The 17819-nt window shown below is 34.3% G+C and overlaps 2 protein-coding genes across 2 annotated transcripts in view; both read right to left on the reverse strand.

Moving 5' to 3' along the window:
* Window positions 1–5975: 5975 nt before the first annotated feature.
* On the reverse strand, window positions 5976–7784 carry LOC138943912 (golgin subfamily A member 6-like protein 2). The gene is made up of 3 exons (XM_070314817.1): window positions 6955–7784; window positions 6174–6725; window positions 5976–6102 (listed from the first exon to the last, which is right to left on the reverse strand). Exons 1-3 carry the CDS (start codon window positions 7782–7784, stop codon window positions 5976–5978), a joined length of 1509 nt encoding a protein of 502 aa, XP_070170918.1.
* Window positions 7785–12145: 4361 nt separating this feature from the next.
* LOC138943911 (fatty acid synthase-like) overlaps window positions 12146–17819 on the reverse strand; it is a 30527-nt gene continuing 24853 nt past the window's right edge. Inside the window, exons 13-19 of the mRNA XM_070314815.1 lie at window positions 17520–17764; window positions 16599–17289; window positions 15355–16183; window positions 14672–15147; window positions 14284–14535; window positions 12426–12677; window positions 12146–12348 (exon numbers count right to left, since the gene is read on the reverse strand). Coding sequence (XP_070170916.1) covers window positions 12256–12348; window positions 12426–12677; window positions 14284–14535; window positions 14672–15147; window positions 15355–16183; window positions 16599–17289; window positions 17520–17764 — 2838 coding nt within the window. The 3' untranslated portion in view covers window positions 12146–12255. The remainder of the gene's footprint in view (window positions 12349–12425; window positions 12678–14283; window positions 14536–14671; window positions 15148–15354; window positions 16184–16598; window positions 17290–17519; window positions 17765–17819) is intronic.

Consider the following 17819-nt stretch of genomic DNA (forward strand, 5'->3'; position numbering starts at 1 on the left):
CGAAAGATCTTCTAAAACCTTCGCATTACGAATGCGGTAGAAAACATGAAACGTATAATGACGTACTTAAAAAAATTACTTATTTATCATAATTAATAACTTTTTCTAATTATAATAAATAATTATTATTTTAACAAGCATGTATTATACGTTATTACGTTTTCGAAATTATTGCATTCACGATGCGAAAGTTTCAGTCAATTGCAAGATTACAAGAATAATGTAATTAATAAATTACATTTGGGAAAATTTATTTTTATTCTGCTCAAATCAGATGTTCCAACGTTAAAATGTATTGGTCGCTCTAACAAGAGCGGATTGACTAAAAAAAAAATTTTAGAGCAGATGCTTGAAATGCCCGCCATCCATTCTAATGCAAGCTAACATGCGTTTTATGGGTCGATAGGAAAGACAGTAGAGACCTCTCGCTGGAAACCGTGAATTACGAATTCGTAGTCTACGTCCTACAGCCAAAATAAAGAGAAAATCGGATTCTAATGATGATATTCGTATTCAGCAGCATCGTCTTCATAGACGTACAAGTGTTTTTTTGGAAAAATGATCAAAATAAAAATTCTTATACTAAACAAACACATACAGCTACTCGCAGATCAGGTGTAGTTACTCCTAAATTCATATTGTATTTATTATAAATTTTTGAAAGCTAAATTGCAAAATCCGGCTCTGTACGATTAATTATAACAATATAAATAATACGTCAGAACAAGTTTCATGAAAAAATATTAATGTTTCGAGATGTAGGACGAAGACTACGAATTTCACCACATCTGTATCTAAAGTACAGCTAACAGCAGAACATGGGGAATATTCCGTGATGGCACACTGGCCGCGTGACAAGGAAAGATGATTGCGTCATCTTTGTCTGTCTTTTATCGCGTATGTGTAGCGTCCGTGAAGGCAAACACCGATACGTTGAGCATATGGATGCGGTTGGGAGATAATGTCAAACAAGGAGCGACAATCGCGTGCTATCCTTGTTCCTCTAGCATATTGCTTTACGGCCGAAATACGGTCTGAAAATGCTTTCTGGCCTCTCGTGGCAGAAAGCAGTAATGCAACAAGATTAACGGGTGCCCATTCTTTGAAAATTTTATACTTGCATATGTACATATGTGCATATACAGGATGTAACTAAACAAACGCATATTGCCAATACTATCAGATACAGAACAGCAATCCAAATCGAAAAGTCTTGAACAATTTTTTGATCTGAGTTTTTTTTTCGTTGTTATACGATGTTAAAGTTAGCTAATCAGCGGCCGTCTACAGCGGAAAGCAGAAAAGGTGGGGCGGCGGTCGGAGAGTAGCGAGACGGAGTGGAGCGAACTACGCGGCAGGAGGAGCGAGAAACGACGATGCAGTGAGGTGAATTTAGCAGTCATCTCTCTCTCTCTCTCTCTCTCTCTCTCTCTCTCTCTGTGGAGAAGACGTGTCAAACATTGCTCCGCAAAAGTAATAACTTTTAAACGGTTAAATAGTTATGGGGAGTGATAGAAAGTTATTCAAGTCATAGCGGCATAGGCCGGCATTAGCCATGAGTGTTATCTAGCCGGGATATGCTGTTTTGTGGGCGTGAGAAGTGCATTTTCTGTCTGGGACAAAATATGGAGTTTAAATTTAATTTTAAAAATTTAGATTAAATTTTTAAAATTAATTAAATTTGCCACATTCGCCTTGTTCCCAATGTTTTTGTTTTTTTGTCTTGTTTTCGTGATCTTTGTTACGTATCTTCACTGTAGTGGAAAACTTGGCAAAATTTAAAAATTGATGGGTTTGGAAATTAAAATTTGAATTGAAATTTAAAAATTTGGATTGACTTTAGAAATTAATTAAAGTTATCTCGTTTTCTTTTTCCTACCGTTTTTGGTTTTATTTTGTTTTATGGCTTGTTTTTGTGACTTGTATGTATTTCTTGTATAATTGAGAACTTGCCAAAAAATTCAAATATTGATTGATTAGGAAACTTAAATTTTAATTTGATTTGAAAGTTTGAATTGGAAGTAAAAATTAACCAAACTTGCCGCGTTAGTATTTCTATCGCAATTTGTGCTTTTTTAAATCTTTTGTTTATGATCATCTTTGATCATAAAACAGTTTATGATCGTTGTTTATGTAAACGTACCGACCGGTCAACATGGGGCATCATTTATAAACCATAAACCACCGACAAATATACATATGGCGATGGCGTGTGGACGTTGTTCACTAATTTGTACAGACCTTACGCGAGTTTTAATGAGCCTTTCTTTCTAATTAATTCTAATTTGAAATTTGATTTTTTTTATAATAACAAATATTGTGTAGGTCAAATTTTAAAATTTCGATCTAATCTTTACATATTTATATCCAAGCTGAAGATGAACCAAAAAACAGTCCAAAGCGTATATTTTTAATGCACATTTGTTAATAAAATTCAACAATAATTAGTTCGCGCACTAGTATCCGCGCCTTGGCTCTTATCTGCTGGTTTTTCCGCATAATTGAAATACATTTGTGTGTATTTTTCACATAAAAATAGATTTTTCAGTTTTAAAAAACATTTTACTCAGAATATGTTACAAAATTATACAGAAAAAACTATATGATACCATTTAAAAAAAAATTACATTGATCTTAAAATTTGCGTCAAAAAATTTTCTCCGCCATTTAATATGTATCCCATAAAATCGTATAAGCACGTATAATTTAGTTTTGGAAAAAAATACGTTATACGAACTCATACGATGTATATAATTTTAACACATTCTAGATAAAATATATTGGTGTACTATATTATATTCTTAGAATGATCTGTTTGAACCGGAAAAATCAATTTTCAAATAGTGGATATACACAAGTAGGTTTAAGAAAATAGAAAGAAAAATTTTTACTAGCTTACTACATCATAATTATGAATTTTGAAATGAAAACAGACAATTCTAGCAAAATTAGAATTCTATAAAACTGACTAACGATAACTGCAATTTGTATTAGAGACCAAGACATGCTATCCTATACTATTGGTCAGTAAGATGTGAATATATTCCAAAGAGAACCTTTATATAGTTGCTGCTGTTTCTTAATGGACCATGTTATTTTGTAAAACTGCACATATTATATGTTATCTTGCATCTGTAAATGCGCATACGCTCTAATAATTTTTTTATCAATAATTTTTTAAATAAATACTATTTGGATATAAAAGTAATGTAAAGTGATTACTGATTGAATTATCCAGAAATGTTATTCAGAAGAATAGTGTATAATAGAATAGAATAGAATAGAATATCTTTATTGTTCCCCAAAGGGGTTACAAATATTTACCTCTCTTAGCGTCTCACATACATTTCCTTAGTCTAACTTATACTACTTAAACTACTTAAACTAACTTATGCTATCCTTATACTATCTTTCCTTCCTGCCTATACACACACACACGCTAAATTCCTAACTCTTCTTAACCTATTTTGGACCTCCGCTTCCGGTTTTTAGTCCTTTACTTCACCTTCTCTCCTCTTTCTTTCCCTTCTCAATCACTCTCTCTCATTCTTTCACTCCCTCTCTTCCTCCCCCTCCCTCCCCTCTGCCTTATCCTCCCTTCTCCTCAATACTTCCTTCATCCATTCTTCCCCCTCCCCCTCCTCTCCTAATATTCTTTCCACCGCCTCTTGCCAGCTTTCCTCTCCCTCTTCTTCTCCTCTCCCGCATCCCTCCCATACATGCTCCCATGTCTCTCTCTCTCTATTACACACCCTACATACTTTTTTCTCTTCACTTTCCCAATACCTACTTTCCCTCATTTCATTACCTAGCCTAAATCTTGTCACCCTTCCCCACCTCCTCTCCGACCAACCCTTTTTTAAATACTTTGGTATTCCCTCACTCTTTATTCTCTTGTACCATCTATTAAACCTCGACTCCTCTATTCTTTCTTTTCTCTCCTCCCTCTGTAACTCCTTGTCTTTCCTTTCCACTTCCTCATACTCTATCATCCCTCCCTCTCCCTCTCTATTCCATGCCAAATTCTCTAGCCCTTTTTCACTGAAATATCTCTCTCTTTCCTTCTCCCATTCCGACACTCCTCTCTCCTTTTCTGTTCTTTTCTTGATTTCTTCCAGACACTCCTTCGCTAAACCCCCTCCTTTCCCTTCTTCTAGTCTTTTTTCGAAATTCCATGCTCTTCTTGCCGCCCTACTTCTAAGTTTATCTCTTTTTAATTCCTCCCTTACCATGTATCCTGGTGTTCTCCTGTCTACTCCTAGTAACCACTTTAAGAATCTTTCTTCTACCTTCTCTACTCTATCCCTCTCCTTCCAGCCCCATACCTCTGCTCCATAACTTAACACCGTCCAAACTAATACATCAAAAAGCCAGATCCTCTTCCCTATATCTTTTCCAAATTTTCTCTTTCCTATACTCCATACTTGCCCCATAATTCCCACCGCCTTCCTTACCCTGTCTTTTACATGCCCTTCCTGTCTACCATTTGCCTGAAACACGTATCCTAAATACTTTATTTCTTTAACCTCCTCTATCTTCTTCCCTTTCCACATCCACTTTACTCTTTTTCTCCTACCCCCTCCCTTTCTAAATACCATGACCTTTGTTTTCAATACGTTCACCTCCAGTCTCTTATTGTCCATATATCTCTTTCCGTCCTTGCTAACATTGCCCTCATCTCATCTTCCTCTTCCGCTAACAGCACTATATCGTCTGCATATGCCATGGAGAATATCTTCCCCTCTCCCAACTTAACTCCACCCCAAATTCCCCTGGCAATTTCCTCCTCCATATCTGCTATTAATATGTTAAATAACACCGGACTTAATGGGCAACCCTGTCTCACTCCTCTACCCGTCCAGAATTCTTCACTTATTTCCTCTCCTATCCTCACTCTACTCTTTGTCTCCCCTATCACCTCTTCTATCCTTTCTATCAGTCCCTCTCTAACCCCTCTTTCCCTCAAGACTCTTACCAGCCCTCCCCTATCTACTGAGTCAAAAGCCGCTTTCAGGTCTATAAACACACTTACTAATTTCTTTTTCTCCCTACTAATCTGTCTTTGCGCCAGATAATTCAATACATATATATTGTCCATCACCCCTCTTCCCTTTCTAAATCCTGCCTGATTCTCTGGTATTATACCTTTCTCTTCTACTTCCTCTCTTAACCTTTCTGCCAGAATCGCTGTGTATATTTTATACAGCGTTGACATAAGCGTCACTCCTCTATAATCCGTAACTTTATCCCCTTCTCCTTTTTTCACAATCGGTGCTATTATCCCTTCCTTCCATCCCTCTGGCCATCCCTCTCCTCTCCATACCTTGTTGCACGTTTCCCATACCCATTTCCTTATATCTTCTCCCCCGTATCTCCATACTTCATTTGGTATATTATCCAACCCCATAGCTTTATTTAGCCTTAAATTACTCATAATCCTATTTATTTCTTCCCACTCTATTTCCCTTTCCATCTCTCTTCTATTCCTTCCCCCTCTTCCTCTCCGAACTCTTTCTTCTACTCCTCCTAATAACCCCATAAAATACTCCTTCCATTCCTTCATCTGTATCCCTTCCTCTACTCCTTTCCTTTTCCTCCTCTCCCTATTAACTATCTCCCATACTTTACTTTCCGTTCTCGCCTCTCCTGCTTCCCTTATTAATCTTTCTCCCTCCTCTTTCTTTTTCCTTTTACACATCTCCTTGTATTCTCTCTTTTCCTCTCTATACCTTCCTCTCTCTTCTTCTCCTCTCCTCCATTTCCTCAACTTCCGCCTTACTTCCTTCTTTTTCTCTATACACTCCTTATCCCACCACCCCCCCTTTCTTTTCTCTTCCTTTCCTTCCCCCTTCTCGCTCTCTTCCAAGGCCTTCTTTATCCTTTCATTCATTTTCTCTATCTCCTCTTCCGTCCCTCCTTCTTCCCCTCCTATATTTATTTCTCCTATTTCCCTCCTAAATTTCTCTCTCCCCTCCTCATTCCAAACCCCTCTCCTGCCTTTCTGCCTCCCTTTCCTTTTCTTCTTCCAACTGTCTTCCCCTTTTATCCAGCAAATCACCGGGTGATGATCCGAGTCTATGTCCTCTCCTATCTCTAATCTTTCTATTTTTTCCCATATCCCTTCATTTCCTAATACATAATCTATTACCGTGTTTCCCCTCCCCCCGGTATACGTGTATTCTCCTTTTTCATCTCCTTTTATATTCCCATTTACTATACTCCATCCAGTTTCCTCTAGCATCTCCACCAATCTCCTCCCTTCCCTATTACTCTTCTTATCTTTGGAGTTCCTATTCTTTCCAATTTCCTCTTCCTCCCCCAAATTTACCCTTCCTCCCATTTCTCCAGTTCTGGCATTAAAGTCACCTCCTATTATTATTCTCCTTCCTTCCTCCTCTCTCTCTTCCATCCACTTCTTTAAACCCTCTATCTTCCTCTCTAAGTCCTCGTTCACATATGCTCCCACTATTCTCCATTCCTCTCCTCCTCTTTTCAATGTCCCCGTCATCATCCCTTCTTCCGTCATTTCAATTTCTCCTATCTCCATTTCCCTTTCCCTTCTTATCCCCATTATCATTCCTCCCATTGCTCTTCCTTTTTTATTCTTTCTACTCGCGTATTGCACCCCCCATTTAAAACCCTTCTGTAACTTGTTTTTTACTCCCCTCCATCCTTTCTCGTCCACCCATGTCTCCATGAGTACTATGACATCCCACTCTCCAATCCTATCCCAAAATCCCTTATCTTTGTTTTTTAAACCTGCTACATTCCAGAAAGCTATCTTCCATATCTCTTTCTCCTTACCGCCCCCCCCCACGAGTCTGTTCCCCCTCTCCTCTCCTTCCCTCCCCTTATTACTCTCCCACTTGTCCTCCCCTCCCTCTCCCCTGTCTCTATTACTAGTCCCCTCTCAACTACCTTCCCCCTTATTCCCCCTGTCTCTCTCTCCTATACCCTACTCTCTCCCCCTTCAGTTCCCCTCTTTCACTTTTCAATACTTCCTCTTCCTCATTCCATTTCCACCATTTGCCATCTATTTGCAATCCCCCATTACCTATCCGTACCCTCCTTCCTTCTCCTTCCTCTTTCCTGGCTATCTCCCTGAGCCTCCATCTAACCTTTCTTTCCTCCCATGTTAAATCATCTTCTATCCTTTCCTCTCTTCCCCTCAACTTTTTCTTATTCTCCATAACTTGTCTTTTCTGTTCCATGCTCCCTAACGTCACCACCGCCATTCCTCTCTCTCCTTCCGTCGTTATTCCAACTCTTTTCACACTCTCTATTTTTATATTTACTCCTAGTATCTCCAAGATCTTTTCTACTCCTCCTCTTACGTCTCCTTTTTCCACTTCTACTCTCCTAATTACTATATTTCTCTTTCTATCCTCTCGTTCCTTCCGCTCTAATTTTCTTTCTATTACCTTTATTTTTGTTTCTAATTCCCCTTCTCCTACTACCCCTGCTCCCTCCTTGCCCTCCTCGCCTACTCTTCCTTTCCCTTCCTTTATCCATTTTTCTAATTTCTTTTCCAGATTTTCTATCCTTCCTCTCATTTCCCTTCTCTCTTCCTCCCATTCCCTCTCCCTCTCTCTAAATTCCTCCCTTATCTTTTCCAATTCCTTTTTTATCCCTTCTCCTTGTCCCACTAAACTATCTTTGATCTCTCTTAAATCCTCTCTTATCTCTTCTCCTAGCAATTTTACCCCTGTTATTATGTCCTTTCTTAATTCCTCCCTCAATTGCCTCTCCCATCCCTCTCTATCCTCCTCCTTTCTCTCCCCCATTGCTTTTGGTGATCTTACTATGATTTTACTTGATCTAAAAATAGACTCCTCTCCGTTCTTATCCTCTCTCTCTCTCTTCTTCTTCAAAAATTCTGATATATCTCCTACACTTCCTTTTCTCTCTTTCGATTGTTTTATCCCACCTTTCTCCATTCTCCCCTGCTTATCTATCCTTATTTCCCTTTTCCAGCTTCTTGTTTTGTTTCCTTTTCTCTACTTATACTCTCCTTCTCTTCTCTATTTTACTGTCTTTGTTTCCCCTCTATCTACTCTCTTTGCTCCGTGCTCTGCCGCTCCTTAGCGCTACCCCCACTTTCCCCTATCGCGCGCTGTTTCCCTAGCGCTCCGTCGCGTCTACCGCTCTACCTATCCTATACTCCGTGCCCACTCGCCTCTAACCGCCGGCTCGTAAATGCCCTTTTATTCCCTTCCCTTCTCACACCCAGTTCTCCCTTCACTCCCTCACTCGCTCTTTCACCTCCACTCGCTCTCACTCAACCCTTCTCTCTCGTCGCCCCTCTAATTCTCCTCTCAACCACCGTCAAACAGCACCTTCCACATACACACGTGTCACACTCTACGTACCGGAAACGGAAGTCCATTCAGAAGAATAGTGTATAATCACATTTCTATATTAAATATAAGAATAAGGCTCTTAATATAAAAATCTATTAAGAATGGGACATAATAGCAATAAGAGCGCAGCGCAGTAAGGGGTGCATATAAAAGTTTATTGTAAAAACAACTCAATGTAACATAAATAAATGTAGAGCGGACATTTCGGCTAATTTTTTAAACATCACCAGCGCATGGATTAAAATTAAAATTAACCGAAATATAGACCGCATCGCAAATTTTTACAAAGAAATCACGCGAACCCGAAAATTCTGTTTTTGATAAAACTTTACAGACATGTAGGGGATCAATAGATGAATTTAATAATTTTTAGTTGTTGCCAAAAAATGATTCTATGGGGTAAAAGTAACTCTTATACATACAGCGGTTTTTTGCTTTTCTCGATATATCTCAAAAACTATTTGAGATATCAAAAAATGTTTTACACGAAAGTTTTATACTAACAACAATTTTAAAACAATTTTATTTAAAAACAATTCTATTTAACCACATTAATAAAAATTTGAAAAAATAATTAAAACGAAAATTTTGTCAGAATTCTTTTCAAAAAATTATTTTTTCAAATGTTTGTTAGTGCAGTTAAATAGAATTGTTTTTACCAAACTTTTTTTTAAAACTTTTGTATAAAACACTTTATGATATCTCATAGTTTTTGAGATATACCGAGAATAGCAAAAAGCCGCTCTACATATGAGGGTGCTTTCACCCCTTAGAACAGTTTTCGGGCAGCAACTAAAAATTTCTAAATTTATCTATTGACTCCCCTACATGTCTGTAAAGTTTCATCAGAATCAGAATTTTCGAGTTTGCAAGGTCCTCTTGTTAGTCGATTAACCGCAAAACGTTAAAAACCGTACAACCAAGATCTCTCAATCGTCATATTCAAACGCATCACTGCTATTAATATGTTACGTCCAGATTCGGGGAAGGATGAGTCGACGAAAGGGCGTAACAACTATCCTATATTATCCCGAAGTTAAACATCTCGTGGCGTTTGGAATCGGGTCGAAACTGACAAATCTGAAAAACAGATAAACGACTGAGTCGCTATTACGCTGGTTATTCAGACGTTTGTTCGGTAGTCCCTTTTCGGTAAGAGAATTTAATCTCTTTTACGCGGGATGGGATCAAGTGCGATATTTCGACTAGGAATGAATGGGGGTTTTAATAACAAGTAATTCTTTTATTTAAATAAACAAAGTATGAATTTATTCATATTTTAAAATAAATAATGGATGTACATGATTATATAAAAATAAAAAATAAAATATTGTTGATTCTAATTTCTCGGTGAATGCATGTGTATGTGTGTGTGTGTGTGTGTTTTAATTTGCAGGTGTTACATTAATACGGAGGGCATCAGTCAGAATGCAAGGGAAAGATTCTATCGTTAACATTTAGGTGCTCCGACTGGTTAATACAATATAAAAATGTATTTGATTAAAGGATAAAAAAAATAAAATCAAATTCAATAAGTATAAGTAAATAAGTTGTATATGTTAATAACGATCAGAAGTATAAAATTGGTCGCTCGCATACGTGTTAGATTAAGATCAGGAGTTAAAACTTCCTAAGACTTATCGCCCGAACGGGTTGATGATTTAAAGGAATGAGACATTCTTAGGAAAGTTTTGAGTTAAATAAGAAACAAGACAAAAAGGAGGAAAAGAACTATTATTCAATTAAATTTATTTTTTTAAGTAGTAATTTAGAGGTAGAGGGGTGGCCAATTTGTACTGTGTTTCGCTCTGTGTCTCATATCGGCAGCCTGATGTTCAATTCGTGGTTGGCCTGGAGATAATGCCAAGTAAGGACACTGGTGGCACAAGTGCCTAACTCGTGAATTACGGTGCAAAAGCACAGAGTAAGACTGCGTGAAGTTGAAGACCGGAGAAATAGTGCGTGATGTGTTTGCGAGTTCTCTTTTTATAATCTTCTTTTTGGGGCGTATTCTAATTCTAAGAGTGGGAATCTTCCAAAACTTTGACGAACTGAATTTGCGCAAAAGTGGGGATTTTTCGATCTTAGCAAATTAAAAATGTGCCAGTATCTTCGTTAAGCGGGTGTTTCTCCTACTTTTCACGTTTTACCCGTGGTGATCGTCCATTGATGAGTTTGATATTCGTTCGAAGATTCCTTGCACGTGTTCAGATTAAGAAAAGGTCCTATTTTTCTATGATAATTTATATTGCTATTGATGCAGCTGTGTTTATTGAATATTTGTTGGAAAATGTTTATTATTATAGATGCAGCTGTGTTTGTTGGGTATTTCGTTAGAAACTTTTATATTGTTATTGATGCAGCTGTGTTTGTTGGGTATCTCGTTAGAAAATTTTATATTATCTTGAGGAAACCTTCATGGTTTCATCACCGACTTTTTACGTTGGTCTGTTTATTGAGCGATCGTTTGTCTCACCAATCAACGATCATTACCGACACTTTGCGGAAGGAAGGAATCGTGGAATCGCCAGGACGTAACAGATAAGATGGCCAATTTCTCCATTACTTACATATTCGAAAGTTAATGAATATTAATTGGATTTTTTAACGATTTATCTTCCGGTTAATTTTAATTTTAATCCATGCGCTGATGATAGCTAAAAGATTAACCGAAACGTTCGTTCTACGCTTATTTATGTTACATTGAGTTATTTTTACAATAAATTTATATGCGTCCCTAATACTGCGCTGGGCTCTTACTGGGCCATTCTTAATAGACATTCTTGATAGACATTTCTTTATATTAGCAAATTTGTTGTAATATTTAAGTTAGATTAATAATTTTGAATTTTGATTATGTATCTAATCCTGCACACATAAGAACATACACGAGTTATTTTGCATAAGAGCATATGCACTGATTATTTATTTATTATAAATAAATCATTAGCATATATGGTTTTATATAAAATAATTCGTATATGCTCTTATGTGTGCAGGATTATTCATGTAATACATGCAATTTTAAAAAACAATTTAATCTATTAAGAAATAGTAAGAATTGCATGTAGAATATATTTTTAGAATATATTTATGTATCTCTTCTTCACCGATATTGTAAAATATCATATTCTTCTCTCTAGTATAAGTCGCAGTCATCATTAGTTAGTTTTATAGAATTCTATTTTTGCTAGAATTGTCTGCTTTTAATTTCAAACATAATTGTGAAATAATTATTTTGGACGTTGTAAGCTAGTAATAAATTTTTCTTCTTATTTTCTGGATTCTCTTTCTTTTAGATCTTGAATATGTATAATAGCATAATCATATGTATATATATATATATATATATATATATATAGATGCGTATAAGCATAATTGTATCACCAGCATTTTTGTATAAGTAAAACAAATTAAACCGAATAGAAAAATTCTCTAGCATTATGTGATTTTCCCAATAATTTCTGTGCGATAAAACACACTGAAATTAGTAATCCAGCAATCAATAATTAATTAATAATCAAATTTAATTATGTATCGTGTCTAGCAATCGCGTAAAAGTGGAATGTTTTTTCTCGCCGCGTACTTATACTCCCACGGATTAGTCAATTTTTAAAAATTGATTTCTCATTAATTCTGGCAAAATGATAGAAAACTTCCCTACTCGTCCTCAAACCCGCTGTACAGTGGTGCGCGTGATACAATTATTATCGGACAAACAGCATACTCATATAAACAAATATATATAGATCTAACTTTTATTTTGTCAAATACTTTTACGTATCCACATTTTTACAAATTTTATATTTTTTTTGATAGAAACATATTTAATTATATAATTTTTCCAATAATATTCTTTAAGTGATAATTTAATATTGATACAGAGCTATTTATTTTAGAATTCTTCGTTAATAAATGATGCTACTTTGTCCATCATTGTGATATGAGAACCTTGTACGTAATGTATTTTCACTGCACCTTCAGTAACCTAAAAATAATTTCTCTTGTAAAAAACATTATAAAAATGATAAAATGTGTTTGTGTACTCTTTAATCAAAAGTTTACCTTATGTAAACCATAATCCTCTTCAAAAAAAGTGATAGGCGTAAGTGTAGGTTTTAACAGTATTATAGATGATTTTAAAGGTGGCAATAAAGATATATCATAATCTTGTACAGCCATTAGATGATCGTAAACTGTTGTACATAAGAATTTTTGATTTTCAACACTTAATACATTGATCTTCTCCGAAAGGTGAGCAGTAAATAGTTTTAATTTTTCCTCCCATGTACTGCACTTATTTAGCTCTAACGCAGACTGTAAATAACATAATTATTGTATTTTATGTAAATATTAATAAAATGGTAATCTACACTTAAAATTGAGACTATATTTTTACATTTCGGACATACTACATGTCTGTATTCTTATTACTTAATTAGTTTTTCTCTATTTTTGAACTATCTCAGACAGCACAAAACATCCTCAGGATCATTCTGAATATGTCCAGGACGGTTCAGGACATTTGTAGGATGTTTTAAGATATTATTATAAATATATTTATAAAAGTTTAATATGCATACATAATTATTTTTACTTGTGTCGGCTATTTAATATAATTTAGAAATCTTAAGTATTATAATAAGTATTAATGTCCTATAAATGTCCACTGGATAACCTCTGGATGTCTGTAGGATATATCTACCCTGTCTATTATATTGGATGTCTTTTGGATTTCCAGAGGACATATACATGTGCAATTAATTGTTAACATTAATTTCGTTTAATATTAATAATAGAATTTGATGCGCACATTTTTATATATCCGAAATTATTATTTATTTAATATTTTATGAGAAATGTTACTGTTCGCAACATTCCAGAAACTTCACAAACAATAGTATTCAACCGCTAGTTCGTTTGTTTACCGCTATGCGACACGCGAACTCGTATTTGAGATTTGGTCATGAGAATTATATAAAGCTTGCAAAGAGCAACTGACAGGAAATTACAAATGTAATTATTTTCTATCAGTTCAATTTCTGATACAATCCCAACATGGGGAATTCAGATATTGGACTGTTTAGAAAATATTACACAACTCAAACCCGGGAGCCAAACCTAAAATATTCATGTACAGCACGAAAGCCTCACATATTAAAGAACGGTGAACTATTTTTAATATTAGATTTTTAATATTGGCAGTAAATAACAAAACATAATTTTAATTTATATTTAAATTTTAAAATTTGCTCCTTGAAACATACGAAAAATATCCCTAACATATCCTATAAAAATCCTTAGGATGTTCCACAGGATCTCCCTGGATTCTCCAGAGGTTAATATACGGCTATCATTTACTCTTCCTCAGGACATCCAGAGGAGATCTGAGGATTACAATGGGATATCCTGAGGATATCCTACATGTATGTCCTGGATGCCCTTTGGACGTTCTAAGGACATCCTTGTGCTGTCTGGGAAGTGCTGTAAGTCAAATTATTTTATCTTTTAATTATTAACAATAATTTGTAATTAAGGATTACTGTTTCAATTTGATATGCATTTTACACATATGCTCAAAAAATAAACATTATATTTCAATCATTGTAAATATTGTATAATTCTTATATACTGTCATTATTATCATTCTTTCTTACTCATTGAAAATCATTTAATCAAGTCTTTCAAAGCTCCTATAATTTGTATTATATATAAATAAGATATTACCTTATATAAGGTAAAAAGTATTTTATCATATAAAAATGCATATAATGCCTATAAATGCATATTTCAGAACCATATTTAAATATTGTATTTTAATAAATAATTTTCTATATTCTTTCATATATATTATATATGAACTCAATTACATAAACCATTTTCGTAGTAAAAAATCATAATGTGGTCTTAATAATTGACTAACCATTTCATTGTCAGATTCGAGATACATTTTCATGAAATGAAGTAGAATGGCATTTTGTAGTTCTTGTTGTGAAGTATAATTAGGAAATTCAATCAAAAATTTTAACCAATCAGGAGCTCCATCTATAAGTAATAACCGTCCAACGAAATTCTTAGCTTCTAATAATCTTGCTAACTCAATAGCAATTAAGGATCCAAATGAATAACCCACTATTAACAATTCTTTTTGATCTTCCATTTTTTCCATTATATACTAAAAAAATAAACATAAGCATATATAAGATAGTACGTAAAGAAAGCGTGAAAGCGAGTGTATAATCAAATATTGTTGTTTAAATACTCAGCAATTTAAGTAACGATTTCAAATAGATTATTTTATAAATACATACAGGCAGAAGATATGCTGCTGATTTCATTATTGAATGAGCAACATCCGGCATATAAAATGCACCGTGTTGCAAACATATCGCCAAAGATTTAATTTTCGATTCTATCAATTTATATACGCTTGCAGATCCGTCGAGTCCTGGTATAAGGAATATTATGTTTCCAGCGACGTCCCTTTTTGTATCAAGTTCTACATAAATATCTGGATTGAAATCAGAATCCTTAAGTTTTCGTGTCAATATTTTGAAACCGTCCAAATTATTTGTAGCAGCTTCAGCAGCAGCGTACGTCTTGTCTAGCTTGATTGCATTTGTCATTTTTCGAAGTGCAGCAAAACTGAGATTGTGAATATCTTGTTCTGTCAATAAAATATCAAATTCTCTCGCCAATGTCTGTTTAATTTCTACCGCTATTATTGAATCCATGCCTAGCTCAGTTAGTAATACGTTTGGTGCCACTATGTTTATATTTTTCAATCCTATTTTAAAAATTATATATTTTGATATATTTTTAATCAGACATTATTTCATCTTAACAACTATTAAAGCTTACATTTCTTGTATATTCTTTAATGCACTTTGTTATATCAATATAATATATTTTTAATAATATTATTGAATAAAAATTTACTTTCTATAAATGTTTTGTCACAAATTTTTTATATTACAATTGTTTATAAACTCACCTATAATATTTGCAACCGCTTCAAGTGGATTCATTGCTTGGCTAGAATTTTTTTTCTCAGCAACAACTATGCTGCTTACGATTGGCCGATCTTGTAGTAAAAATATTTCTAATGTGTCCAAACAAGAGGATATTCTTTGTTGCAATAAACCTTCAATACCAATTTCTTTGTCATTTTCTTGCACATCTGCGACAAGCCCAACTTCATCAATTGGTCCCCACTGTATAGCCAAACTATGTAAACCTTCTTTCATTCTTCTTTCACAAATTCTTTCCATTACGGAATTTGCCATCCCATAATTTGTTTGGCCTGCATTACCTCTTCCGCATGAACCGGAAGAAAAAACGACAAAATGACGAAGTTGAGTGCAAATTGTTCTCGACAATTCGTCCATCTTTTTCGTCGTCCATGCCTTTGACACGAAAGATTCTTCGAATGTTTGTGGGGACTGATTCTTGAATATGGCATCTTTCAATACAACTGCGAGATTGAATATAGCATCCACAGGACCTTGTTCTTCGGCAAATTTTAATATAGATTCGCAGTCTTTATATCTCGAAGTATCAATAGCTGTAACGATTTGTACATTTATACCGTAAGATTGCCATAATGTTACTCTTGATCGCTGATACCCGTTCCTTATTCCAGTTCGCGAGGTCACTACAAGATTTTTTGCACCATGTAAAATCAACCAATCAATTAATTCTAGACCAAAACCACCTAGACCACCTAAAACGATGTAGCATTTATGTTCCAGGCAATAGTACCGAGGATATGCAAGTATAGGTGCATCCAAGAGTTCATCTTCTTTATGAATTTTTATCATTATCTGCAAATAATATTAATTTATTAGGATATTGTTTCATATTTTGAAATATATATACATATATATATATATATTTCAAAATATAAAACAATATTTTTGTATATATATGTTCGTTTTTTGTTACTATTAAATTCTCAAAAAAGGGCACATAGTTTTTGTTCCTTTATGTTATCTTTTATATTACAAATTGATAAAAACTGTCTTCGTTTCTTGTTTATGATATATATATATATATATATATATATATATATATATCACAAACAAAAAACAAAGACAGTTTTTATCAATTTGTAATATAAACGATAACATAAAGAGAACAAAACTATATATATATATATATATATATATATATATATATATATATATATATATATTGTACGTATATCTCTATTGTACGTATACCAAAAAATGATCATACCTTGCCAATATGCTTTCCAGCAGCCATATATCTAAACGCAGCTTCTATTTCATCTCTTTCAAAGACTTTTCTGCACAATGGTTTGATAGCCCCTTCCTTTAAACCTTCTATTAGTTTATTCGACAATATTATCTTACTTTCTGGTCTGTCATAAAAAGAATTATCCAATATTACACTATGGAAACTAATGCCTTTTGAGAATGCAAATATTTCTAAAGGATTATTGGAAATCATATCAAACTTTCCAATTTCGAGGAAACGACCACCCTTTGCTAAGCAACGGATGGATGCTTGCAGTTTTTCTTCAGCTAAAGAATTCAATACGATATCTACTCCGCGACGCTCCGTCTTCTGGATAACTATTTGTTCAAAACTTGTATCTCGAGAGTTTCCGATATGATCCTCGGGAATAGAAGGAAATGTTTTTTTTATAAAATGTTGTTTCTCGATACTTCCAACCGTTGTAAATACTTCGCAACCTTGGTTAAGTGCAAGATTAATTGCTGCTTGACCAATGCCTCCCGTACCAGAATGAATTAATACTTTGTCGCCTTTCTTCATTTTACCTTTCAAATACAAAGCATAATAGCAAGTGGTATATACACAAGGAACCGTCGCAGCGTCTTCCATCGTCCACTCGTCAGGTATGATCCAACTGAAATATTTATCAGCTACGCAAATATTTGCAAACCTAAAAATAATGATTTATATTATTTATTATATTAAAGTTACATTTAAAAAAATTTTTTATTTTCAATGATATCCTATATATACAAAAAAAACATGCAAAATATAATAATTTTTCATTTTTTTATTTCATCAAAAGCTTCATTACCTTAAATAAAAAAAAATATGTTGAACTGTTTATTTACTAAAAATATATTAATTAACATCTGTGCGTGACCTATCTTACTATCTTACCCATTTGAACACAATCCCATTATTCTTTGTCCATTTTTATTAAAACCAACAAATTCCATTCCGATTAAAAAGCTATTATTTCGTTCGAAAGATACGACAGAAGTCGAAATGAGTCTATCACTAGCTATCATGATATCTCTAAAATTGATAGATGCGTAAACTATTCTTATCAGATTTTCTTCGTCATTGTTGATCATAGATATTCTGTTTTGCACCCAACAAAAAGTGCTGAGATTACCTCGCACCTAAAATAAATAAATATAACAATTATTTTAATCCTATTAAAATTACAGTAAATCA

Source organism: Polyergus mexicanus, unplaced genomic scaffold (assembly GCF_030449975.1).
Source record: "Polyergus mexicanus isolate NDT 795.1 unplaced genomic scaffold, iyPolMexi1.0 SCAF_54, whole genome shotgun sequence".
NCBI lineage: Eukaryota > Metazoa > Arthropoda > Insecta > Hymenoptera > Formicidae > Polyergus > Polyergus mexicanus.